The 26,393-nt window shown below is 33.7% G+C and overlaps 3 protein-coding genes across 3 annotated transcripts; 1 reads left to right on the forward strand and 2 right to left on the reverse strand.

Annotated features, from left to right (window-relative positions):
* The first annotated feature begins 1,345 nt into the window (after positions 1–1,345).
* LOC132543289 (phosphorylated adapter RNA export protein-like) lies at positions 1,346–6,881 on the forward strand. Its single transcript, XM_060206773.1, has 5 exons — positions 1,346–1,396; positions 2,923–3,772; positions 4,813–4,904; positions 5,236–5,390; positions 6,215–6,881. Exons 1-5 carry the CDS (start codon positions 1,352–1,354, stop codon positions 6,495–6,497), a joined length of 1,425 nt encoding a protein of 474 aa, XP_060062756.1. The 5' UTR covers positions 1,346–1,351; the 3' UTR covers positions 6,498–6,881.
* Positions 6,882–8,497: 1,616 nt separating this feature from the next.
* On the reverse strand, positions 8,498–13,348 carry LOC132543285 (uncharacterized). The gene is made up of 2 exons (XM_060206768.1): positions 12,652–13,348; positions 8,498–11,708 (listed from the first exon to the last, which is right to left on the reverse strand). Exons 1-2 carry the CDS (start codon positions 13,267–13,269, stop codon positions 11,397–11,399), a joined length of 930 nt encoding a protein of 309 aa, XP_060062751.1. The 5' UTR covers positions 13,270–13,348; the 3' UTR covers positions 8,498–11,396.
* Positions 13,349–22,818: 9,470 nt separating this feature from the next.
* LOC132543334 (la-related protein 6-like) lies at positions 22,819–24,349 on the reverse strand. The gene has a single exon (XM_060206824.1). The coding sequence runs from the start codon at positions 24,274–24,276 to the stop codon at positions 22,819–22,821; it is 1,458 nt and encodes a 485-aa protein (XP_060062807.1). The 5' UTR covers positions 24,277–24,349.
* Between the last annotated feature and the right edge of the window lie 2,044 nt (positions 24,350–26,393).

The following is a 26,393-nucleotide window of genomic DNA, read 5'->3' on the forward strand; positions in this document are numbered from 1 at the left end:
ACATCCTGATCTTCTCTAATGTCTACGATGTATAAGATATCATTATTGTAAACTAGAATATTTAAATGTTCGGTCATTTTGTTTTTCTGATTAGACCCTAAGTTAAATTGAAGAGACCAGGGACCAAGGGGCCCATAAACACGAAATTTGAGAAAGATTTATGCATTAATCATCTCGCAAGAGTGATGACAATTTGTCAAAGTGAAAATCGAAAATGGCCGCCTGTCAGCTAGTTTGTTTTTTTCTGACTAGTCCCAAAATCAAATATGCACAACTAGGGACAAAGGGAAACATACATGTAAAATATAAGAAAGATCCACTGAGAACTTCACGAGAAATAGTTAAAACAAACCTTACTTGGTGAAATCCAAGATGGCTGCCTGTCGGCTATTTTGTCTTTCTGATCTGACCCAAAATCTAATGAGCACAACAAAGGACATAGGGAATCTACATATGAAATTTGAGAGAGATCAGTTCAGCACTTCTGAAGAAATAGGACTAACAATCTGTATTCGGCAAAAATTCAAGATGGCTGCCAGTAAGCCATTTTTTTATCGGTCCCAAAATCAAACAGGTACAACTATGTACCAGGTGGAACCTATAAAAGGAATTTGAGAACAATCAATAAGAAGTTCTCAAGAAATAGCGATAACAAATTTTAGAAGAATTCAAGATGGCCGTATGTAGGCCATTTTTTCTTTCTTTCTGGTCAGACCCAAAATCAAACAGACACAATGAAAGACCAATGGTAATCTACATATGAAATTTGAGAAAGATCCAAGAAGGCCGCCTGTTAGCAATTTTGTTTTTCTGATCAGTCCCAATATCAAACGGGAACAATTAGGGACCGAGGAAATCACACAAATGAAATTTGAAATGTTGTTTACAAAATTATTTACGGATAGATGACTGACGACGGACGTATGGCGATTTGAAGTAATAGTGACAGCGAGTATTCAAAGTAATATGTCACATTGAGTCAAAGATGTGCATTTCAGATAAATCACAACAATATGAAACGGAATTAACTACGACGCGCTTTCTTGACCTTTGATGGTTTGATATGAAGTATTTTATAGTTTAATATAGCAAAAGACTCAGTATACAGAACAGTCGTCACTTTCTGTAAGCGATTACACTGAACGTTGTTCCCGGGTGTCTTTTTACAAAAAAAGGAAACATAAACCAGTAATAAAAAATATATTTCTGAGACATTTACATTGAGGATGTCTGATAAATGCATGTCGTATTTTTTAAAAAGAAAATCAGTCAGAGAAAAGTTGAAGCCCCAGATCCCTTCAGACCTGTATAACTCTCCTATGTGGAGATACGTTTGTGGTCTTCACAAAAAATGGCGGATTTAGAAGATGGGGAGATACTTGATTCGGATGAAGAGGTCTGTTCCATCTCAGTGCATTGTCCTGCTGTATCAAAATATTTTGTGTTAAATAAGAATTAGCACTAGCATTGTACTCTCCTTTAATACCCCTCATATCAAAATGCATTCACGTCAGTCGTTGCAAACGTACATTCTACGATTTCATATTCGCTGTGTTTACGCACAGCCACAGGTGAAAACACCTGTGATTTTACCCATCTGCACACAGGCGCCTTTATCTTGTAATTGAATAAATTGCGTTTTATTCCAGCTTTAATGGTATCACTATAAACTTGTGTCATTAAACAATAAAGTCGACACAACGTCAGAATAATATGGACAAGGCTAATTGTAGTCCGATGATTTAAAGCAAGTGCGAAAATTTGTAGGAGCGATGTATTGAGCCAGAGACATATACAACATATATACGTCTCTGATTGAGCTATCCAGGTTCTAGTCGGGGGTTACACGTGGCTGCTTAACTGAGTAATTATGAACCAGTCACATGAAACATTTTACGTATTTTAATCGGAGAACATAAGTAAACAATATATAGTAGCACATGACGCGACCCCTACCCTAAGGCCAGTGCTGGGACACACAACATATATTATACATTTCAAGGGTCAGCTCTTGGCTTCTCTTTGGACACAGTCAATACAAAGGGACGTGTTCAAACACCCACCTATACAGTAAATAGTAACCTACATGGTGATAGAAGACACTACGCCCTCCTTCACTAAGTTTTCCACCTCAAAGACAACAACAACCCAGGTTTGATATCTCAAAGGAAGCATCTCAGATCTCATTTAGCTTCTACCCTTGGAGTGGTTAACGGAAATAAATTATAGGAAGGAGTAGTAAAAAACTCACTGCCACAGCTTGAGTTTGAACTAGCGACCCTTCTGTTTCTAGAAGGACACTCTACTGCTTGACTAAAGAGAAATTCTCACTAGCTGAGATTAGTAATGCAACCTGTACCCTCAACTTCCTACAAATTAATAAAGAACTTCAATTCAGTTTACCATTTTAAATAGGGTGCATTCAGTCATAAAATACGAAGAAGTCAAACAAATTCCTGACAATCTTGTCTTTCTCCATGTTTTCCTGTCCTGTTTTTTAATGCCAGATATAGACCAATATAAAAAGTAGAAGTGAACCATTACGAGAGACTTATAAACAGTTGATGACACATCAGAATAATCAATAGCTACAGTAAGATATCCTAAATATTCCAGTAACGATAGTGGCATACACAGCGAGATACTTATGACAAACACCTTTCAGAGTTGCACAACAATGACTGATAATAAAACAGTTAGCATCATCTAAGATGTTTATATTACACTAAAGTGCATTGAATTCCCGAGTTGTACCAACACGTAGATTAAATGAAGCCTAACATAACACACGTGACATTGTAGTAGCTAAACACAAGTAGTTAAGTCTAGTGATCAAATACATGCATATGTTATCATCTTACAAGTATAGTTTCAAATTCATGGAAAAGATTTATAAACAATTGCATTGTTATTAATTTTCAGATTCCTTCACCTGTTGAAAACATCAAGAAATTGGATGCTGTCTCTTTGACGTATCCACATGAAGGTGGTGATGTCCCTTCCTCTTTTACCATGAGACAGCCTTCAACCAAAACCTCATCATTGTCCTATGAAAACCAGAAATATCGCAGCAGACACTTAAACCCACTGCCGGACAGTGAGGATGAATCATCTGATACCAGCGATGAAGACACAGACCTTTGGCAGTGTAAAAAGGCCAAGTACTTTTCAAAGCCAAGGATTCAGAGTATGGACCTTGCTCATGAAATTACCTCCCCTCCACGAGGACAAAAGCCACCTTCAAATGATACAGATGAAGATGCAATGGAAAGTCCTCAAAAGAAAAGGAAAGTGAACAATGTTTGGGGTTCAGTTATAACAGAACAGACCATCACCCAATCATTCAAAGCTGGTGCAAATGTTGAAAAAAATGAGGAATATGTAGAGGAAAGGGATGTAGAATCCTATGATTACACGAAGGCTCATCATGATGATAGGCCAAGTCTTGTAGAACAACGGCCTATTCAATCACGAGAAAGCACCGATCCATTTGAAAGTGTTCTTGATTCCATAGAGGAGCTGTACGATGGTGACTCAAAAAAAGCTGAAAATAGAAAGCGAAAAAGACATGTGAAGGATAGGATTGGTAAAAAGGAATATTGTAGTGTTAAAGATAGATTAGGGAAAGAAGAGCATAAGAGTTTGAAAGATAGACTAGGTCATGTAGATCCAAACATACATAGAATTAAAGAAGTAACAGAGGAAGATCCAGAAGAAAAAGTGATTAAGGCCATATTAGATATGTTAGATGAACCCAACACAGACTTGTTTGGTAAGTGTAGTGCTGATTTACTTAGAATGTGGCATTGGTTTAAAATTAATCTGTGGTCTTTTGTTTCTGGAAAAGAGATCTGGAATCAGTGTTTTCTCATAGAACAACCACATGATGTATTGCAGGGTACTCTCTATGTTTGAGTGCTTTTACTAAGACAGTGCTGTGGAAAAAACATTTTTTAATTTTTTTTTGTTTGGCCAAAAAAAAAATATAGATGGAAAATGTAATGGTTACTTAAACTGAAAGAAAATTTTAATATCCACCAACAAACAGCTACGTATACTCTTAAAGCAAAATTTAAAAGTACTAATTTCTGTCACTGATTATGGAACTTTTTAGACACTTTGTATGCTGAAATACAGTAAAACCTTGTTATCTCAAACTCTTTTAATTCAAAGACCCTTTATAATTTTAAGTATTTTGTTGGTCCCAGCTTAACTTTACATTAATCATTCTATATCAAATAAATCAAATAATCTGAAACTCGAAGTTTTCCCAAATTTCTGACAACTTTGAGATATGGTGGTTTGACTGTAAATGATATTTGCCAAAATAATTTCTACAATTATGTAGTCACAATCCATACAGAATAGATTCAACAGTATCAGCAATTATTTATGTTCAAATCAGATCTTTACTGTTGATCCTTTTTATGGCCTGTCCATTGAATGTTAAAGTTTAATCTGGAATGCAGCTTCAATTCAGGAAAAAAAATCCAAATTTGATGGAGTTATTGCCCTTTGCATTTAGAATATTTTGGCAGATGGCAGTTTTTCTTACTTTTTTCTGTTGTTCACAGGTAGAAATTTTGCAGTACTATCAACAGTTTTGCCATCAGTTCCTATCTGTCATTAATTATCAACCTATGTTTGTAATTTAAATTTGTTTTAAATCCTTATCATCTCTCCTGCAATACTTATGTGTACATGTTAATATGCAAGGGGACCGGGGTGGTACTTCATGTGGATGCATATTTCTAGTTTATCATGAAAACCTGTGTTGTATTTATTAATTTTGAATTGTATTTTCCTTTGTAGCTAGGATTGTCCGTGTAATTGGGAGAGGTTTGGCCCTGAAATATGCCCACCAGACGGAAGATGTTGAGTCTGCTGGAGGACTGTGGACTTATGTATGTTAACATGTTAGCAAGTTTTAAGTGAATATATGGTGGGCAAATGTAACAATAATTTGGTGATATACAGGCTTTCTATGACTTCCTTCAACTTACTAAGAGGAAGGTGAACTTCATACAAACTTCCATCCCTGTTGTCCATATTAATTATGAAGTACCAGCTGGGTTATTAAAACTCCAGAACAGCAATCTAAACAGTAGCTGACTGATTACTCACACACACACAAAAAAAGAATTTTTCTTTACAGAAGGTAAACTGAGTGGTGAGACACACTACCTGAAGAAAAGGTATCAATATTATTCTTAAGTTATGCTGTTTTGTTTTTAGGGTGGTGAACGACGTCGAACACCAGGTGGTGTTTATATACAGCTATTAAAGAACAGTAAAGAGGTTACTTCAGAACAGACAAAGGAAATATTTGCAGAGGAGGAACTGAAATATAAAAAGGAAAAGCGGAAGTTTCAGCGAGCAAGGAGAAAGAGGTGAATTATAAGACAACACTTTTTAACATATAATTGCTGTGGTAAAATAGAAGTATGATACTGTATTAGATGGTGACATTGGATGGAAAGGAAAACTCCACCTTGTGGTACTTCAATTGTGTTAATATTCAGACTATTTTTCAGTTTCTGAAGTCCAAAATCAGCATTCCAGATTGCCCAACATCATTCTTTTTTGTCCCTTTTGTGTTGTATGCACATGAATGAAATAACAGGTGTAATGAAAACGAAAATTTACACAGTGATTAACAATTGATAAGAACCCATTTGCTTGTGAAGAGATAAATATGTGAAATAATTCAGCATGGTAAGTTTTGAATTTCATTACTTCAAAACTATTGGCAAGCTATTTCAGTTGTAAAGTGACATAATATATATATGTAGAGAGAGGGAGTACAATTATTCAATTTGTTGGCGATCATGACTGGTTTAAGCTGTAGAATTGATTATTTTCCTTAGTATAGTATTACATTACATTTGCATTTATGCAGAAAATAGATTTGTCAACACTTAAATGTAACATTTCAGACAAAAATTGGGACAGACCTGTAAATAGTAACACAGGCCTCTAAATAGTTAAAACTCACCAGAAAACAGAATACGATCACTAGGTCCATTCATATATCCTATTTAGGAGCAACACTGGTTCAAGTGGTCAAAACAATAAATAAATATGGCATTTGACACATTAGATTACATGTTATACTAGTTCTTATTGAATACATTATCACACAGTTAATTGAAATCAAACATTAAATTTCAAGTTTCATCCTTTAATTCATTGCCATTCTTATTATCTATTTCAGACAAAATCAATTAAGAAAAATGTTACCACAATCAAATTACAAATCCAAGAATTCCAAAGAGGGTGGAGCACAGGAAATGGAGATGGGTAATGAAAATGTTCCCAAAATAAAGAGCTGTGACGAGGATAGTGAAGATGAGGATGGTGAAAAGGACATTGCTCAGGAAATAGAGGCAGTTAAACAGCTACAAAAGGAGGCACAAGAAATGGATGAAAATGAATTTTCGTTTGATGATTCTGAAGTACTTGATATTGAACTTGGTGAGTGTGAGAGTATTGACTGAAAAAGTAGGGAAAATATTGGTCAAGGAAGGAAAAGTTCATGTGAACACTTGAGCCTAGCAGAAAATTTTGTACGAGAGCATTGACTGAACCAGTGTAGAAACAACTATGAGCAACACCATATGTACAGCAGAAATGGATGAAAATGATTTTCGTTCAGTAAATATGTGTTATTGAAACAAAAAAGCTCAGCGGCAACTCTCAAGGAATGAGGTGGTTTCTGTTGTGATGGTTTTGTGTAATTGAAAGTCTTGGGAACAATTGTTGCAAATTTGGTCAATTTATTACAAAATATTTGTTAATATGTTTATTTTGACTGAGAGATGATGTATTATGAAGACCAATAAAACTTCCTCATTCTGATTATATAGTAGTTGGACACCCAATTAACATGTGTATTTGTTATTTTTCTTAATCAAAATTTGGTGTATATCACTTTTCGGTAAATTAGTGCAATGATGAAATAATTTGCATATGTAAACACAGGGAGGTATATTACATTATTATACGTCCCTGGTGAAGTATACACACAGACACTATAATTAATGTATTGATATTTTAGCACAATACTTTCAGCTCAACAAAAAGGTAAAATAGAATTACTGGTAGAGTATTTAAAAACATCTATTATTTAATATTAAATCCTGTGCTAGACCTCCTGTTTCTAGTATATGTTGTGCTAGTATCTGTTCAAATTCTTTATAGATTCAGTGCCTTGTATTTATTGATTACAATAGGAGGATTTCTACAGATTGTATATGTTAGCTTTGAAAGTGCTTAGAAAAACATGTGCAATGATAAACCATCATGAAATTTTACAATGCATTTTTTTCCTTAAACTGTACACAACTTAAGAGATGATTATCAATTCTTACCAATCCCTTCTGTTCCTCTTGGTGTTTTTAAATTTGAAACTGATAGCAAGAAAAAGATAGTTGACGAGCAGTCGTATTGGGAGTTTGACAAAGTTTGTTATCATTATTTTCAGAAGTTCAAAGAAATTCAGTACCTTCAGAAGCACTTCTATATTTCATATTGATTATGGTATTGACAGTAATGATCCGACGATAAAGTCATTTGATTATCAGAATAACATTGTTTCTGCGAGCGAGAAATCTGATCCTTTTACAACTTCTATTCCAAATGTCAGATGACAACCACACTGCAAATGGCGCTGTCGATAAAGAACATATTTTTAAGTTATCTAAGGATGTTTTTTTGACAAAATTCTAAATACACAAAAAGGAATTTAGATTTAAAAAGTTAAAAGGTTGAAGATATACATATATCAAGAAACTGATAACACTAACACACAGTGTTGTCTTGTATGCTATCAGAACTGGAAGATGGAAGAGGCAAAAAGTGTCATAATACCTTTAGTATAAGTCATGAAATGTGGTTTTAAAGTTTCCCACTGTCATTGCAAGGGTATAGTAGTGTTTTGTACAAAGACACAATCATTTACAACATGGGCAGGTCAAATTCTCAGCATCCTTTGAAACACAAACTGCCACTGGAAGGGATTATTGAACCATTGTTGCACCTCAAATCTTTCACCTGAGGTTCATAGACCAATACTGCTGCAGACCTGTTTAAGAAGGGCATCAGGAATTACTGTGTTAGCCTCATGAAATTGTGAATAAAGAATTGTATTTTGGAGCCTTAAGAACATGCCAATTACCTGTCTTAATAACATTAAGTTATGCATGTTGAAATTGTTTTCAGTACAAGTAAACTTCCTTGAGCTGGATTAGGAATATGAAAGCCTTACGAGAACTTTGACCTTTGACATTTGATTACAACCTCCATTCCAACCAGCCAAGAATTCTCTTGTGACCTTGACCTTTCATCTTATTCCACTTATTTCTACAGGCTGATGTTGGTGATCTAACAAAAGTGAGTAAAAAGATCTGAAAAGAGAAGTTTTGCAACGTTTTGCAGAATGATGTATCCTGCTGATTTTGACTATAAACAGATAAAAAACATCAAAAAGCATGAAAAGTCCGAGACAACATTACCATTTAATGAGTAAAACATATTTAATACATATTGTTTATAAAAGGTTTTGTCAATTCTCAAAATCTACCTCAATTTTAACTGTTAACAAGAGTCCTATGGGGCCGGTATTGCTCACCTGGATCTTAAAGGCCAGCAATATTATACATGCTAATAGGTTTGGTATTTCACATCTTTCCAAATTAACGATCAGTCACTTAACCACTTCGATATACTTGATAAAACCACAATGGGTTAATTCTTATATCAATACTGTCTTTCTGTTTTGATTTTCAGTAATAGCTTATATGGTGAACTGGGTGGTATCTCAAGTACATCAACAAGGTAGAGTTAAAAAAATTGATAGACTTTCCCTACTGGGACCCACCCATCTGGCCGCAAGGGGGAGAGACCAACCATATACACAAAACTGATTCCTCTTCACCCAAGCATGTTTCAGACCAATTTTGGACACCATCCTGCAATTCCTGAAGAACAAGATAGATTTTGAACAATTGACATTTTCTGTATTAAGCCCTGCCCCTTTTGTCCCAGGGGACTGAGACCCATTGTTTATATAAAACTGATTTTCCTTCATCCAAGCCTACTTAACACCAAATTTGGACAATATCCTGCAATTCCTAAAAAAAGATAGATTTTAAAGAAATTTATTGATTTTCCCTAATGGGCCCTGTTCCTTAGGCCCCTGGGGGGCCAGACCCACCATTCATATAAAACTGATTTACTTTTCCCAAGGATACTTCAGACCAAGTTTAATTGAAATCCACTCAGTCATTCATGAATAGTTGTGATATTTAATAAAATTGACAGACAATGGACGCTGAGGTATTTCTATAGCTCACTTGGCTCTTCAGGTCTGGTGAGATAAAAACCGTCTTTCAGAAATTAAATCATCCTTTTTTCTCCTGATTTGAGTGATACATGTTATACAGTTGTATTCAATTTCAGTAATCTTACAGAAAGCCTGAGATAAGATTCATGTTGATATATAATGAAGCTGATGAAATAGTAACTGTTGCTTCAGAAAATTCTTTTTACTAGAAAAGAATTTTCCCATGATAGCTTGCATAATTGTAATGCGCCTCATGAAATAAAAATCATACCAAAATAAGCAAAAAATGTGATTCCCAGTTTTAATCTCGTGATCTGGTAATAGGGACAGTTATACAATTACACATCTCAATAACTGTTAAGTGTTGTGCAAACTTCGTCATTCACTTCCTACACATATACCACACTTTCATGAGTTTCATGTGACAAATCCATTTACTCTCAGTCATAACACACTAATGCTAAACATGATCACACAACTAGTACATGTATCTTGGTATAACAGTCAAAGTATCAAAGCAGTTTATGTACCAACTGGTGCTATGAACATATTCTTGGCTGAAACTTAGGATAGTATTACTGTCATATATATTTTTCTGAGGATCCATTTTTCTGTTTTTTATTCATCTAGTTTTTTTCTTCAAAATTTACTTTTTTATGGACACTTCATTTCAAGATGAATATATAAAATGTAAATCTACTCATTTTAGCAGTTCTTTGGCATATGAATTAGAGTGCCCACAGAATCAAAGAAAATAAATCACCCACAACAATTAATGATTCTACAGTATACATAATTGTATTAGTACTGCATGATTACACATGATAATCACCAAAGGTAATTATCTACATAATACCAAGAAATAGATGGTTAATAAAAGGTAACGACTAGAACTATGTCACATATAATATGTTTAAATGATTGAAAGTGTTTCAATAATTTCAGATTTTAATTCATATAATACTATTACAAATGAGACATAATAATGATATTCAGCAGATTTCAATCTACATAATTGGGCACAAATTTTCAGACTAAGATGTTGCAAAGTTTGAGATCTAAACTAGAATGCTGATTTTCATTTATGAGATTAGTTTTGGGTTGAAAGATTAATTAAGCAAAGTTAAATAAGTATTTCTTTTCTTACCAAATTCAGTTTTCCACATATTTATTGCAATTAAAACTATGCTTTCGTTTGCAGTATCATATCTATATGTAATGACATTTTTTTTTTATTTCTAAAGGGCCTGACAGGGGTTCTCAGGACATGGTTACTTTCATAGTACTTGATATAATTTGAAATTTATCAGTCTGCATTATCTTTTAAGGTACATATATTTCTATCACTTTGATGTGAAAAATGTTATACATAGGCGAGCTATGCTTTTCTCCAATAGCTCACCTATTCAGGTGATACCAATTTTATTCTTGTTAAAAATTAGATCAAGAGACCTTTAGGTCCTGTATTGCTCAACTGGCTTTCTTGGGCCAACTTTTATACCATCCAAATTAAAGAAAAAGGAATCTGAATGGTTTGTTTCTTTTTCTCCTATAAGCATTAAACTATTTAGCTATCACCTCTCTACCCTCATGGGGTCAGCACCACTTGTAAAACAAAAAATGGTTCCTACTCCATGGGTGCTTCATGACATGACAGGAAGGTCCTTATGGGAAAATTTGACAATGTATCATGAAAAACTCAAAATATGTTAAACTGAATTTCTACCCCAAGACTGCTATCAAATTTCCTATTATTCTGTAAATGTATATAATTCTATAGACTCTTGCTTCAGCATATTGTATAATAAATGTGTGTAAAACAAGATGACAGCTGAATGATAGATATGTTTCCAGCTTATCATTTCAAAATTTCTTTATGGACATGTACTAAAATACTAAAATAACAATACTAAAATTTCACCACAAAAATGTATTCAATGATCTGTGATTATCTCCCTTTTTAAATTTCACATCTGTACACAATTATAAAAATTTAATGAATAAATTAATTTGATGATAAATAATCATTTTCATCAATATATCTTTTTATATGCTATTCATCATTGGATGAACGAGACTTCTTTTTTTGTATATCATTGTCAATTATTTCAAGAAGATTTTCACTGTAACGTTTCAGTACAGATGGCACCACATAAGGTACACCCATCAGGAAACTGTATGTAAACCAGCTATTCGGATTTGCTGCTACGCCATATTCTCCTTTGGCATTACGTCGCAATAAGTTCACAACACGAATCTGCCCCTCACCAGGAAACAGTTTATTTTGGAAAGGAACACTCTGAAGTCTCCTAGCAGCTTCAAAGTCATAAACCGGTTTGTTCAGTTTCTTTCTCTGTCTTGCCTCCTGAAAAGTGAAGAGCATCATGAATAAAACTCTACTTCTTACAGGTTGTTTCACTGACCAGAATCTTTTTATATCATTAATTAGTAAATAATTTAGGATTTGAAAACAGAAATTAATTACAAGTTATATTGTTTTTATGTTGATCCCCATGGCTTATAATTCTCCCACTGTTAACTACGTAGTTTTGTGTTGTTTGTTCTTCATTCCATTCTGCTTTGTTGCCTGGGATCTATCTCCTACACTTCTTAAGTTGTCACTGGAACCTTATTGAGCTAACAGGTTGTGTATGATGTATCAAAAGAAGCTCACTCTGACCTACATTTTGATCTTTGCCCTAGCTACATTAAAGAAAATGTTTGCCTTGACTCTATCTCCTACATTATACATCTGTTAAATACTGAAACTTCTTACTTGGGGCATGGGTTTTACATGAATTCTTGGCACATAATTTCTATATGGGACTGTAATAAGTCATGTTGTGGTGATACAGGTCAGGATAACTACTTCTGTTTGTTACATTTATTGCCCTGTACTGTGTAACTGGTGGCTGTCTCACTGAACAACATATGGGATGCCCATCTTATGCTATCCAGAGCAGTAAGTATACAGTGTTTTGTCAAATGCCACAACCATAACAGCACAGATGAGTTTGTTTCTCGGTTTCCTCAGAAACTTAAACCATCATGGGTAAGGAACCTCAAACCACATGCCTCAGATTTTCACCTGTCATTATGCATGTAGACCAATGCTCTACCAACTGAACTATCACTGCCCCTTAGTATACATTATCCAGCTGTTTGCATCTCTCTTAGAATCAACTTGTTTATTACTGATAGTTTTCATTGTGTTGATGTTTGATATAGAATTTGTACAATACTGATGTTTTATACAGGTACATGTGATGTGGAATGTGATAAAAAATGTTTGGTTGCTGGTTAATTACCTGAAGAATATGACAGAATGTGCTGAGAGTAGAAGAGATATGCATCCAGTAGGATGGCTGGAAATATACACGTTTTAAGAGAACTTCTTTAGTTTTGGTACAAACTGCCATAAAATCACACCAAGGCACTCCTGCCATGTACATCTGTCCCTGAATCTGTGCCATGTAATATCTTGGAATCCTTCCCCAGTTTTCACCATAGCCAAACAAGTTATGCACTGGTGCTTTGAACTCACAAACACCAATGACTTTACCAGTTTTGTTGGTTATAACTGCATCTGGTGTAGCACCTACCAGACCCTTCAACATATCACTCTCTCGTGGAACCCAGAAACCTGAGTCTCGAGGCTGGTGTGATTCATTACTCCCCATAAGCAACTGGTAAGCTTCATATATAACAACCTCTGTATCAACTCCGTGTTTTTTGTAAGTCTTTTGTTGTGATCCCTCATCATCTTCGAGCACATCTTCTGACTCAGGGTTGACCAGGTAACAAAGAAAATCAAATGGTCGCCCTCTTCCAACCCCTAAGGCTTCCCCAAATCTAGATGCTGTCAGAACTACTTTTTTCCTCTCTTGGAACCATTCCTCTGATCTTTGTTTCACGTCTATCTCCATAGTATATTATCAATCGAGATAATTATCATAATCTCTAAATTTGGCTGCTAATACCTTGGTGCTTTTTTAAATACTCCTCACATTTTGTTGACCTGGAAAACAAAATAAATAAATATTAATTAAATGTTAACATCAATTTAAAATCATTAACAGTCTGATTACTAAATTACCAAATATATGCGAGGAATAATTGAAGTCAATAATTTCCATTGACCCTATAATGACCCTCTCCAATCACAGGTATTAACCTTGACTATCTATATACTCATTCTATACACACAGATTGAGTGTATCAACTGATGAGGTTAGTACCTGTGATGCAATATTTAAAGTGTGAACTCATTTGAAACAGGGCTCTCGATCTGCCAGATTTGGGGCGGACATTTGACCCCATTCCCAATGCAAAATAGTATCTTTTTTCCCCAATTTAGACCCGAAGTTTTCCCAATTCTATGGAAAACACCATTATTTTTCCCAATTCTAAGGGCCCCGGGCCCCAGTCCCAAAATGGGTGTGAGAGCCCTGTGAAATTTGAATTTCTTCAGTGTCCTCTCGCTCCAACATCAGACATTTGATACAAATTCTGATAGACCGCTGTTTGGTGTGGAGCCTTTTCATTAGACAGCAATCTGTCCATCAAAATTATGTGTTGTGAAAAGGAAGCTAAGCTCTGATATTGCTCTGTTTTCAAGAGTTTTTCAGGTTAACTAAGACCTTGATAAAAAAATGGGGAAAGAACACTTCAACCTTAAAAATGATTTTTTTTTTAAAAAGTAACACTCCGAGTTCTGATACTTTCTTTGACAACAAACTCTAGTGTTGGTATCCAAAATTTGTAACCTTACTTTGATAAAATCCTAAATCTGTTATGTCAAGACTGTCTCCAGCAGCTGTATAGAGTACACTTGTGTGTATGTACCAATAGGGGACACATTACATATATAAAATTTTTAAATAAAATGGATCAGAGCCTAAAAAATACATGTAAGCTCCAATACACAGATGAATTCTGTAATAATTTGCTGTGCACATATATATGTACTGGTGTAAAAGAAAGTGGTAATGAAAAAAATCTGCCGTTGCCTGGTTTCACAACAGCTCTCCTTCGGTCTCTAGTCGGATACTCTTTGACTCCGCTAATAATACGAGGAAATTCTCGAGGGTAATAAGTCAAACTGAACAATCTCTACACTCCGCCCTCCTTCACAAAGTATTTGACGACAACAAAAACCCAGGTTCTATATCTCCAAGACAGCTGATCAATCTCCTTGCGCTTGTTATCTTTGATTGGTGAACGGCACTAAATCTGTATTAGGAGGGAATATTAAAAATATGCAGCATTCGGCGGGAAAGCAGATCGAACGCGTGTCAGTTGTAGTTTAATGATATCAAATAAATAACTAAATAAAACGGCGATTGGGAGTTTATCATTCAATAATAGATATAAATATATCAACCTGAATGACTTCCAGCTTTGAACATACATTCTTTTTTCTAGTAACGAACTGATGATTAATATTTAGCAATGAGAAATTTGTGTCTTGTTTACCTTTTATGCAATTACCACTTTTTCCTACCTCCGAGTCTAAAGAGTTCGACTATACATAGTTCTATACAGAGTTGTCGTTCTTTATACATGTACAGTATGTGTGAATTATGAGATTGGAAAAAAATAAAACGAACACAAAAACAAAACTATTAGCTCGTTTTCCAATCCTCTTTTGGTGTTTTTAGTATCTGTTATTGTACTTGTTTTATACAAATGTTGAAAATGATAGTATTGTTTAAGCTAAACCATAACTTAAACTACATCTTCTGTTTGAAGATCTTGCCACTCAACTCGACATGTCAACCAGTAACTCAATCATTCCTCCTTTGATTTGGACATATCTTTATTTATCATGAAATACGCTTGTAATTATACCACTGTTCACCTTTCTTGGAAAAGAAAACTCTCTTTATAAGAGAACGAAGGCGTTTTTTTCGGTGTAGAATGGGGTATGGTGATGTACAGAGTGGAAAAGTTAAATATTCTAATAGAATAATTTGTTTCAGAAGAGGTGTTAAAGATTGGTCAAAATCTCTGGAGTTCTTTAAAATCCACAGTCAGAACTGAATACCGAAGCCAGATATATATATATATATTAGCATATAAGCTAGTATTTCGTCTTTGGGAAGATTGGAAAATTTGTTGCAAAAAAAAATTCAATCGGGAATAATATTCACATAATATTTCATACAAGGTTGGAGTTTGAAAAGAGCTTATCAAGACCTTGCCATATCCTTCAATTATACTTTCAGTTATTCTGGTGATGTGATGTTTTGAAATAAAATTACTACTTGATCATGTCGAGCATATACAAGTATACCCACATGCATGTACACCGCAGTCGTTCCTTCGAAAAGCTGGTTTCCTTGACGACCTAAGACACAACCAACAGTGACAGCTTTCCATTATTTTGCAGAAGCGTGATTACCTGTTTCCAGAATTAGCAACCCTTCTTCATCAACCTATGATATTTACAAGTCACAATTATTTGATATTTTGAAGACAGCTCGTTCCCAATCATGAATATTGCATACAAGCACGTTCCTATTAATATACAACACATTTTGTTTTTGAGGTTGAAGAGGTATTTTATCAAAACATGTTTATAAGAAAACAAATTAATAGCATCAGATGCCTCTATTGTAACTATACTAATGATTACATAATGCATTACATAAATCAAAGTGCAAAATAATGGTACATCTCGTATGAATCATGATTGAACTTTAAAGTCGCAGAAAGGAATGCAGTGGGTAGTGCAAATCCTGTTTCACAAATTCAATTCTGAGTATGTCCACCATTCACATTGATGCATGCCACACATTAACAACTTATCAAATTACACATAAATGGCCGAGGAATGTTCCGTCATGTGCCTGACAAAGTACCATGTAATGTGTCAAATGTCTGGGTTTTTTTTTTTAAAAGTTAAGTATACACAGTTATGTTTTTCGTGAGTAAATTTCTCTGCTACTATGAAAATACACCTACTATGAAAATACACAACAGAAAAAAAAATCAAACATGAAAGTAGCTTTTTTTGGTTTTATTTTCACTATCATAACATGATTTGAATGTAAGCAGACAATTACAATGAAATGATCAATTCTTACATAGTAAACCTGTTACCACTCATATCATAATATCTCGTAATATATATATAATGATATTTACAACATAACTGCAAAACTGCCGTCATTTACAACTTATGACATATGTCACATTTTTATTAAAACAAAAAATAAAAAAAACTTTGTGGATAGGGATAACGCTACATTATCCATTACACCTCTGAGTTAGCTCCCTTTAACTTCTTTTAATTGTTTCCAACTTTAATTTCAAGTCCATTCTTATATGATTCTTTAATTATTTAATAATTTAAACTGTCACCAAGTCACTTTGGAAATCTTCAGAGAGGAGATGCAATTTATTGTAAGAAACATACATCCTTAAGTCTGAAATGTAAAATAAACTTTCTTCAAATACTTCTGGAGTCATCAGTGACTTGTACATTGAACCTGATTTTCAATATTCATGAACACAAAATGCAATACCAATATTAATTTATTAATATAAATATATCTAGTATATGAATAACAGTAGATTTATATACATACAATAACAGTCATTAAGTAATCAAGCACTTATCTTGTTCAATGTTTTCATAAAACAATTACTCACCTTGAACTCTGACTTCTCAGTTAGTAAATGAAAAATTTGTGAGCAAACTTGATGACAGGAAATCTTGTGTCTTGAACTATATAAAAATTACATCATTTAATGAATGATATCTTTTAAGAGATTTTCTATATCTCACTGTTATTGAGCTGCAAAGAGAGTTAAAACATATATATTTGATATATCTGTCAACAAAAAATCTACAAGTCAAATATGACTATTCTTGAAACCCTCGCTCAACAGAAGTGTAATCTTATCTAACTTTAATTTCAGTATCAATACAGTTCATATCAAAGGCATTATCAATTCCATTTAAGGACTGACAGGAAGGTCATAATTCACAAATAAATTCAAATGTCGATGGGCTAGCTCTGCAAGACATTACAAAAAAAAAATGCACAATCAAAATAAAATTCATACCAACCTGGTAATACAATTTAAATGCAATCTCAAATGAAAATGAGGAATTGTAATTTTTCCAAAGTAACTAAAAATTATAATTGCCATCAGTTTTCACTGTATTTAATTCAAAAATTTTAACTTGAGAATAAATACTGAGAAACTTGTCAAGAAGCTCAAACCACTCCTAAATAACACATAATTCTCAATTTAGTTCATCATGATGCTAAATTTGAACCAGAAAACAGTAAAGTGAGTGTATATATATGAAGGATGGACACTTCCTCGGGTCATGCCAAACAAACCATGACAAGTGTACTGATTTCAGAGATACATTATACATAGTACATTGAATTCGGGGTATTCAGTTAAGCCTCAAGGATCTGCAATTTCAAAAATAAAATCACAAAAGGGTCAAAACGCATATTTGTGAATCAAAAACATCCTCTCAAGAGTCTTCTAATTATTACAGAATTTTTAAAAAATATACAATTTTAATTTCTAAACCAAAGAAATAACTTATAAAATATTTCAGACAGATTATCTGTAGATGAGGATTGTTAAAAGGCACTTTCTGACAAGATCTTTTGAAAGTTTGCAACTCAGAAAAAAGTTATTGGCCCAGTAATGGTGACCAGCCTGGCTGCCAGAGATCATTAAAAACAAATATGTATTGAACCTCTGATCACAGATAAGCACCATGTTTTTCATCCATAAACTATAGGTACAGGACTTGGGTCTTTTGTATGATTTGTTTCTCGACATCATTTACCCATAACATTGCAAAATTTAGAAAAATGTACATCCAATAAAATAATGTGTAATGGTATACAATGTACATGCACTGGTATATATCTAGATCTCTCTGATATTTAGCCAGTACTTGAGCTTATGAACAGTACAAAAAAAATAGATAAACATACAATAAAGTGTAACAGTTGACAGTTATGTCCATCCATCAAATATACAGTAAACAATATATATACAGCTAACACATAAAGGAATTGTAACAAAAAGACGTCTTGTCTTCAAAATATCAAAAATGAGTGCCATCTAAATATAAAGGTACTTAGAATACATTCAGTGATTTTCCTGATCAACGAGTTCCTTTCACATGACCGCTTACTGTAAAATCAGTAATTTTTGTGGGGAACTTATTTTTGTTGATTTAGCAGATGCTCTTAATCAATTAATTTTTATGACAACAAAAATGATAAATGGATAAAAGTTGACAAGAATCATAGTACTAACGAGTTTCATGAGAGATTCAACCACAAAATCAAAATCTTTTCATTTATTTTTTGGAAAAGCTCAAAATTTGAGCCCCACAAAAATATATGATTTTATAGTAACAGGTTGCTGAACAACCTGTATAGGATACAGATGACAAACTGACCTTTTTTTTAAAAAAAAAGAAAACAATTTCAATACTTTACGTTGAATAAAATGCTGGTGCTTTTTTATATATATATAAATGCCACCAATATTTTCATTTATCATTAAATATCATTTATTAATAAGTATGCATACAAAATGTTTATAAAATATATAACATCAAAAAAAAAAAAATTATGACAGTGATTTTCTCTAAAATCTCGCTATAAACAATTAAAAAAAAACAATAACAGGCTAAAAAGTAAACTCCTGACCTAGTAAGAGGAAAAACTTATACAAAACACCATGTCTACATGTTTTTAGAAATCTTTGAATGAATGCTTGAAGTTTAAATTTGATTAGTTTTATTTTGTTTTCAATAAATGTGAAATACGAAACAAAAACAATATTCTGCTACAAAGCAGAGTATAAATGAAAAAAATTGGTTTTAAATAGCCTTTATCGAATTGTACATCAATATCACCCATTATGCTCTCTTTGTCATTTTCAAATTAAATATCAACAACAAATATTACTAAAAACTGGTCATTGTTGATCCTTACATGTTTGCATCAGTCTGAGTTTTCAATGTTCCAACTAGAAATATAACGTAACACATGTTTTATCATAAATCATAACATAAAGTTCGACATATGTGACAAAATATTTTTCTCTGGAAGTTTGAAAAAAACAAACATGATCTTTTAAATAGTAATTAGGTTAATTATGTAAACAATAATTCAATCAACTGAACAAACATGGGAAAAAATTAAAAATAAACAGATTTATCACCAAACTTTAAAGGCTGCCGATTCTATCAACAAAATTTTACAACCACAATATGTATTAAGTAGCTGATAACAACTGAGTTCTCAATATCTATATTTAATGAATGTGTCAGAATAGTTCCAGATACCTTTTTTACAGCAAACTACTAAAAGATCTTTTGAGGAAAAATAAGTACACATAAGCGGCTTTTAGAATGAAATATCTTTGGCATTCATTCAATTTTAAACATCTTGTTTTTTCATTAATCACATTTTGAAAAGGACCTATGGCAGAAGTAAACAAAAAATCAATAGATTACTGGCTCGTATAGTGCTATATTTTGGGTATATACTACACAAATTGTGATATGTTAGAGAAAGGTTTAAGGAAGTTTAGTATAGCGTTACTGAATAATTACTTTTTTATCATATTTGGCTATGAACCATCACGGTTAGCAAAGTCATTCTGCTTACAAAAAAAGCTCAGTAAATAGTATAATGTGAAAACTACTGTAATTTAACCCCACCATCACAGATAGTGCTTAATTAGAATCACTGACTTTCAACACATATACACATAAAATGAAAGTACATTTCTTCCTAAACTACATCTAAATGATATCATATTCAAAGTATTACAGTTAAAAAGAAAGCTGTTCTACCAACAAAAATGATTAATTATAACCTTATTGAATGTTTGACTTGTACCAGGCAAATAAGTACAGGTACATTATTAATTTCAATTGTAAAATACCTCAAGAAGTCTGAGCTGATTTATGTTTAAATGCATCTTTGATATACAATAATACTATACTGGTACATATCTTTATACGATAAGAACACAAAAGCGTGTAATTTATGAAATAGTGACATTTCAGAATTACATGTGTTTATATTAGGAATCGAAGTTGCTATCATTTACTAATATATGAGAGATAACTTTAAAGAAAATAAAATTAGGGCAACCTACCTTGGACGTGTAAATGATTGAAATTCATGTAATATACAGGTATGTGTGGTCTGTACATGTGTGGTCATTACAGTTATACACATTTTGTAACTTTAAATTAGAAAGAGGTAGTGTCTACAAAAAACTTAATTGGTACAAAATTGGTTTTTAAATAAAAAAAAATAATAAATACAATGCTAGAGTTAGGTTATGCTTTTCACACCTCTGTGATGTGATTCTAGATACAGAATGACAAAGAAAAAGGCTGAACAACACATGCCCTCATCATCTTAATGGAATGTTGTCAAAAAATATTTCAACATAAGCAAAAACATGTCACAAGCTACATGTATGTTGCATTTAATTCCAGTTATATGTGCTGTTTTTCATATCACACCATGACCAATATTTTGCATCTTCAGCAAGTTAAGAGAATAGTAAAACAGAGCAGAAAAATCTTATTTTCAAAATCCCACAAAGAAATATAATTTTTGCTGGTTTTCAATTACACTTGAAACAAAACCATAGACTTAAATCTATATCTTAGGTCAGTGATATTACACTGTCTACTGTGATGAAAGACATGTCTATGAATTATAAAAATAAAATGTAGAAAAAAAAATATGTGATTAAAGAAGTTATTGATCATGAACTTCAATATTTTCTTCTCCCAAGTCGAACTTAAATGTACTTGGTTCACACAACTCTCTGTAAAATGGAGACTTGTGTATTATCCGATAAGGAACATCTTATAACAAACTGTACTATCATATATGTATACAAAGCCAATACATACATCTTTGTAATTTTGCTTTTTTTTCTTTAATACAATGCAATAACTAGCCTGTGTACTTCCCTGGCACAGTCAAGAATAGACCACCTGAATCAAAGGAGTTTCCAGATATCTCATTTTTGGTATAAAGCATAGAGTAACTTGATGACAAATTTTATCTTACTTCACCAAAATAGACTACAAACTTTTCCTACTTCTAACAAGCACAGTTGGTTAATGTCAAGCATTTCTTTTCATTTATCAATTTCATATAGTTATTTTTTTCCAACGGATTCTTAAAGTCATTTATATAATTGGATGAAATTGTCCAATTAACTTTAATCAAATCTTCACAAAAAATTACCTGGTGTGAAACAATGTACATAACCAAATGATTTATTTCAATGACTGATATATAAGTGGTTGAATTGTATCATTACACAAGGAATGGTATTCATATTGCAAGCAGTACAAAATCATGTCTGTCCATACTTTGGTATGAAAGAAAAATCAGCAAAGGGACACAACTCTGTTAACAACAGAGCAAGATGGCACATTTTCAGTACACTTCAATTATATCTATACCTGCAAACCCAAGGTTCTTGTGTTTCATCTGAAACTTTGCAATGACCTGGTGAGGTAACATGATAGTAATTTAAGTTATATCTATATCATAATCTATACATCTGATTATGTCATGATAAAGTAATTCTGTTGCATACAAATCGGGTACATGGTTAATTTTAGTAACCTTATTTAACCTTATAAGCACACTAATCACTTTACTAACAAATACAAATGCTGTGTGTGGGCTATACTATTTACAGGGAAAACCTATCACATAAATTGAAATATTGAGACATGAAACTTTGAATATGTGTACATTATAGATCATTGAAGTAAGCAACCTCTTTCATTTATAGGATATAACAGTCAGTTGACCTATTTTCCATAATTTCATAGAAAAAGGAAAAGTGATGAGGCGGCAGAGAGGTGTGCAATTGAATGGGCAGTTTTGCTTTATAGGTAGAACTATATTAGCATGCTAAACTTACAACAAACCTAAATGGTACTTGAACAGGGTCATATATGCTATTGTTGGCAGTTGTAGATACCAGCTATATCAAGGATATGGCCCAAAAAACATTTCTGCTAACATACCAAAGAAAAAAATTTCATCTTAAAATACCATCTATTTGGAAGGATTCTGGACTTTTAAAAAGCCCTTCCTTTAATATTGTCAAAATAGAGAATAAATGGTAGGGATAAGCTAAATAAATATGTAATAGAGGTCATTATTCATTACAATAATGCTTTAGCTAGGGATCAAACACAGGACTTCTGACTTACCAGTGTCACGCTAAACCTATCAAACTATAGAGAAGCTCTCCCTAGTTGAAGACAGAAGGGTAAATCACCTCAATGCAAACACAGGTATTTTTCTTTAGGCCTGCATTTAACATTATAAAAGAAAATACGAACTGGCAAACAAATTGCAAATTAATTGTTTCAATAGGCAGTTTCAGTTGGAGACTCCCCTTAAATAAAGCTTCATAATATGTTATGAAAATGTACTGCTCCTTGGTTTACCACGTCCAAGATAGAACCCTGGAGTCCCATCAGGACCTTTGGGTTGTCTCATTACTCCTTCCATATCTAACATGTGATGTCTTCCATTCGGACTGCGTCCAGGGGTTGAGTTATTAGCCAATGGACTGATTTCCTGAGCAGCTTTGAGCCTACGCTGTACCCAAGGACTAGAAGGGGTACTGTCTCCACCAGAGGAGTAATCATAAGTCTTTCTACTCATTTCTGGACTGCTTCTAGGGCTGTTCCTAGGACTGTTGCTAGGACTTCCATGTGTCAGGGGTGACTTAGTGTGCTGATTTCGGCGACGGGACCTAGGGCTTGTCATTGGACTAGATCTTGGACTAGAACGAGGTGAAGTCGATGGGCTTAGTCTATTGGGGTCCAAATGATTTGGACTGAGTGACTTTTGATGATGTGCAACAGAATGCTTTACAGGTGTGGGAGTATCAGCCTCAGACCCACTACTAGCATATGATGAATCATTTTCACAAGCAAGTTCATCAACTCTGTTTTTCTTCCTTCTTTCTCGCCTTTTCTTTTTCTTTTCGTGGTTTTCCTCCCCATCTTCACCTTCGTTTTCCTCATTCCCTTCTTTGTCCTTCTTTTTTTCTTTCTTTTTCTGAGGAGCTAGAAGCATGACTCTCATACCTTTCCGCCAATCTTCAGTATCTGTCATTGTATCACAGGCAAGTTTAGCAGATTCATGCTTTTCAAATTCAACAACGCAACATATTGTGGTACCAATTTCAGTGTGTTTTGCTGCATATTTCTTAACATCCTGTGGTATACTCTTGCCAGGGCGCAGGATACGAATTAATGAAACTTCACCACACTTAGAAAAAAGTTCAGCCACATTTTCAATTGATGGCACCTCCATAGGAAGATTAACTGCAACGACTGAACGTGAAGGTGTCGTTTCGTCATATTCAGGGAGTGGGTCTTTTCGTCTCACCTTCTTTCCTTCTTCATTCACTTCAAGATGATCAGAATGTCTTAAGCTGTATGCTACAGCACGGTAATCTTTTGTTAAAGACTTCACTTTCTTAAAAGAAGTAATAAGTTTGATGCTCACATAACCTTGTCTGTTTCTTCGAACGTGTTTCAACAAAAAGGCATCCTTCAATATGTTGACATCAGAAAAGTAGAATTCAACTTGTTTGATTATCTTGTCGCGTAATTCATCAGTCGGAGGGTGGAACTCGGGCTCTGGGGACTTATCCCGGTCACCGTCCCCCTCCTCCTCGCTCGTGTACACAGAGCTCGTGCCATCTTCGTCTTTTATTTGCTCAACACGAAGAAATGGGGCCACTGGGGACGAACTCGCGGCCACGTTGTTTACTACTTCTGCCGTCTGTTTAGGAGAATTACCGTCGTCAGCCGGTATTTCATGAATGACAGGGACGCTTTCGTTCACAACAGACCCACTCATTGTTTCAAAGTAGAACTATTTCACCTTCGAATGATCCAAAACAAACAGCTTTCCGTCTATAAGGCAGTAAAATTGTAAGGAATTCCCCCACAAAACTGCGTGCCTTCTTGACTAGCTGCCGTGTGTACGTCCTTGTGATGACGTCAAGCTTTCTTTCCATTTCCGTTTCCGCAATGGTATCAGGGGGCATCTCAACATTTTTTTGGAGCAGACTAGTGAATTGAGTGGTCACGAATGGGCACAAAGGATAATAGATATATTTCTTTTTCATAAGAACTTTATGAAACGATCCGAATATTCCCTCCGTTGTCCAATCAGGAAATGGGTTCTGGAGCAAAGATGCCGTGCTTAAAAAACCCGAAACTGAAGCGAGGTAAACTGAAATACTAGTTTTTAAGACGGGTACTGAAAATCTGGAATGGCATTAAAACTAATATAAGAGGGTTTTTTTTATCCAAAACTTTAGAGATACTTTTCTAAACATGAAAATAGCATGTTATAGGTCTTAAACAAAACGTAAATTGGCGATATATTCACCCCACTTGCCTTTATTTTGTGACTTCACAAATCACTTTTGATATTATCGGACACAATAAGAACCTTCAGTCAACCAATCACAGCTCATACTCGCAAACATACCGAGAACAGGTACCTATATAATAATGATTTACTGCATTTTTGACAATTAAATAAATAAAGAATGCTATTGATATATCTATACCACTGTGATCAGCGCAGTTATGATATAGGAATCTGATATACTATGGTGTTAAAATCCTGAAATTTAATTTTGATTATAGTGGTTTAAATATATATGTATATATTTTTATTGAACATGTACAACCTAAGACAACGAACTTAGAGATAGGGAGTTTTATATCTAAGTCTTTGCCATGACGCATTTTTAAAGATATTCGCACTCGATTCACTCCGTTATCAGTTCATATGCAACCTTGTTTCGAATCACTATACGTCGAATTAATGATAAAAAAAATAACGACAGAGATTCACGCTTCGAGGAGACCAGCAGGCTTTGTTACTCACTCCTTAAAACTGATTCAACCCCCTCTGTCATTTCTCACATTTTAGACATTAACAAAAATTGCCAGAAATAGTTCATTGCCCTTTGTTTCAGTTTTTTTTCTTGTAATAATAATCCGAAGTTGTATGAATGCTCTCACAGGTACATGTATGTCCGAAAAGTTTTTCGTGAATAAATACCCTCACTTTTATGGTACTCCACGTTGAGAAAATCCTTTATTTCTAAAGATGTGTCATTAAAAAAAAAATAATATAAGAAAATCTGTTAATGATCCAACGTTCGATGTGTTTGATTTACTTCATCCGACTTTAAGCAAATATATGTATTACACTTTTATGGTACTCCACGATGCGACGGGAAAATCCTTTAGTTTTATGTGTCATTGAATAGCAAAAAAAAATAATATAAGAAAATCTGTTAATGATCCAACGTTCGATGTGTTTGATTTACTTCATCCGACTTTAAGCAAATATATGTATTACAGCGTGTTTAAGTCGAAAACTAGATGCGACGGGGAGTTACGGTGTTAGTTTTATCATGGTTTACGATCCCGGCATGTGTATTAAGCCAACATGTGAGAATTAATTCGCTTGACCAGTCTTTAAAATTCTATGATATAATGACGTCAAAATATTTGTGACGTCATCAACACTTGAACCTAATTCGTTATAGCCAACTTATTTCCGTATATATGTTTTGTGAGTATTAATTTGTGACAGATGGACCTAAATTTAGACCATTACATTGTTTTCTGGTCAAAGTACATTTGATATCTTCGACATAAAGGATTTCGTATGTAATTAACGAAATGAATAATAAAATATAAACGACATTTCCACAGTATGTGAATATCAACAATCATTGGGGTTTATTTTGTCGAACAGTGAAATGCGATTCTCATTTTCGTAACAAAAATATAATAATAAATTAGAATAACGAACCATAAAAATTATAATGGTCACACGGAAAAGTTTGGAAATTTTTAATGCCATGGATTTACAATGACTTTCTTCGATATAGGGTCATATTTCAGTTGTGAATGGCTAAAACACGCGTTTTGTTTTGGGGTTTTATT

This window comes from Ylistrum balloti, unplaced genomic scaffold (genome assembly GCF_031769215.1).
Source record: "Ylistrum balloti isolate Yb309-2 unplaced genomic scaffold, AGI_CSIRO_Ybal_v1 Utg369752, whole genome shotgun sequence".
In the NCBI taxonomy this organism is placed as follows: Eukaryota; Metazoa; Mollusca; class Bivalvia; order Pectinida; family Pectinidae; genus Ylistrum; species Ylistrum balloti.

Excerpts from the sequence above, each read along its gene's own strand:
- LOC132543289 (XM_060206773.1), top strand. The coding sequence starts at position 1,352 with ATGGCGGATTTAGAAGATGGGGAGATACTTGATTCGGATGAAGAG. Across the intron at positions 1,397-2,922 it reads TACTTGATTCGGATGAAGAG|ATTCCTTCACCTGTTGAAAA; the intron begins GTCTGTTCCATC and ends ATTAATTTTCAG. Across the intron at positions 5,391-6,214 it reads CAGCGAGCAAGGAGAAAGAG|ACAAAATCAATTAAGAAAAA; the intron begins GTGAATTATAAG and ends TATCTATTTCAG.
- LOC132543285 (XM_060206768.1), bottom strand. The coding sequence starts at position 13,269 with ATGGAGATAGACGTGAAACAAAGATCAGAGGAATGGTTCCAAGAGAGG. Across the intron at positions 11,709-12,651 it reads CATTCTGTCATATTCTTCAG|GAGGCAAGACAGAGAAAGAA; the intron begins GTAATTAACCAG and ends TTCACTTTTCAG.
- LOC132543334 (XM_060206824.1), bottom strand. The coding sequence starts at position 24,276 with ATGAGTGGGTCTGTTGTGAACGAAAGCGTCCCTGTCATTCATGAAATA.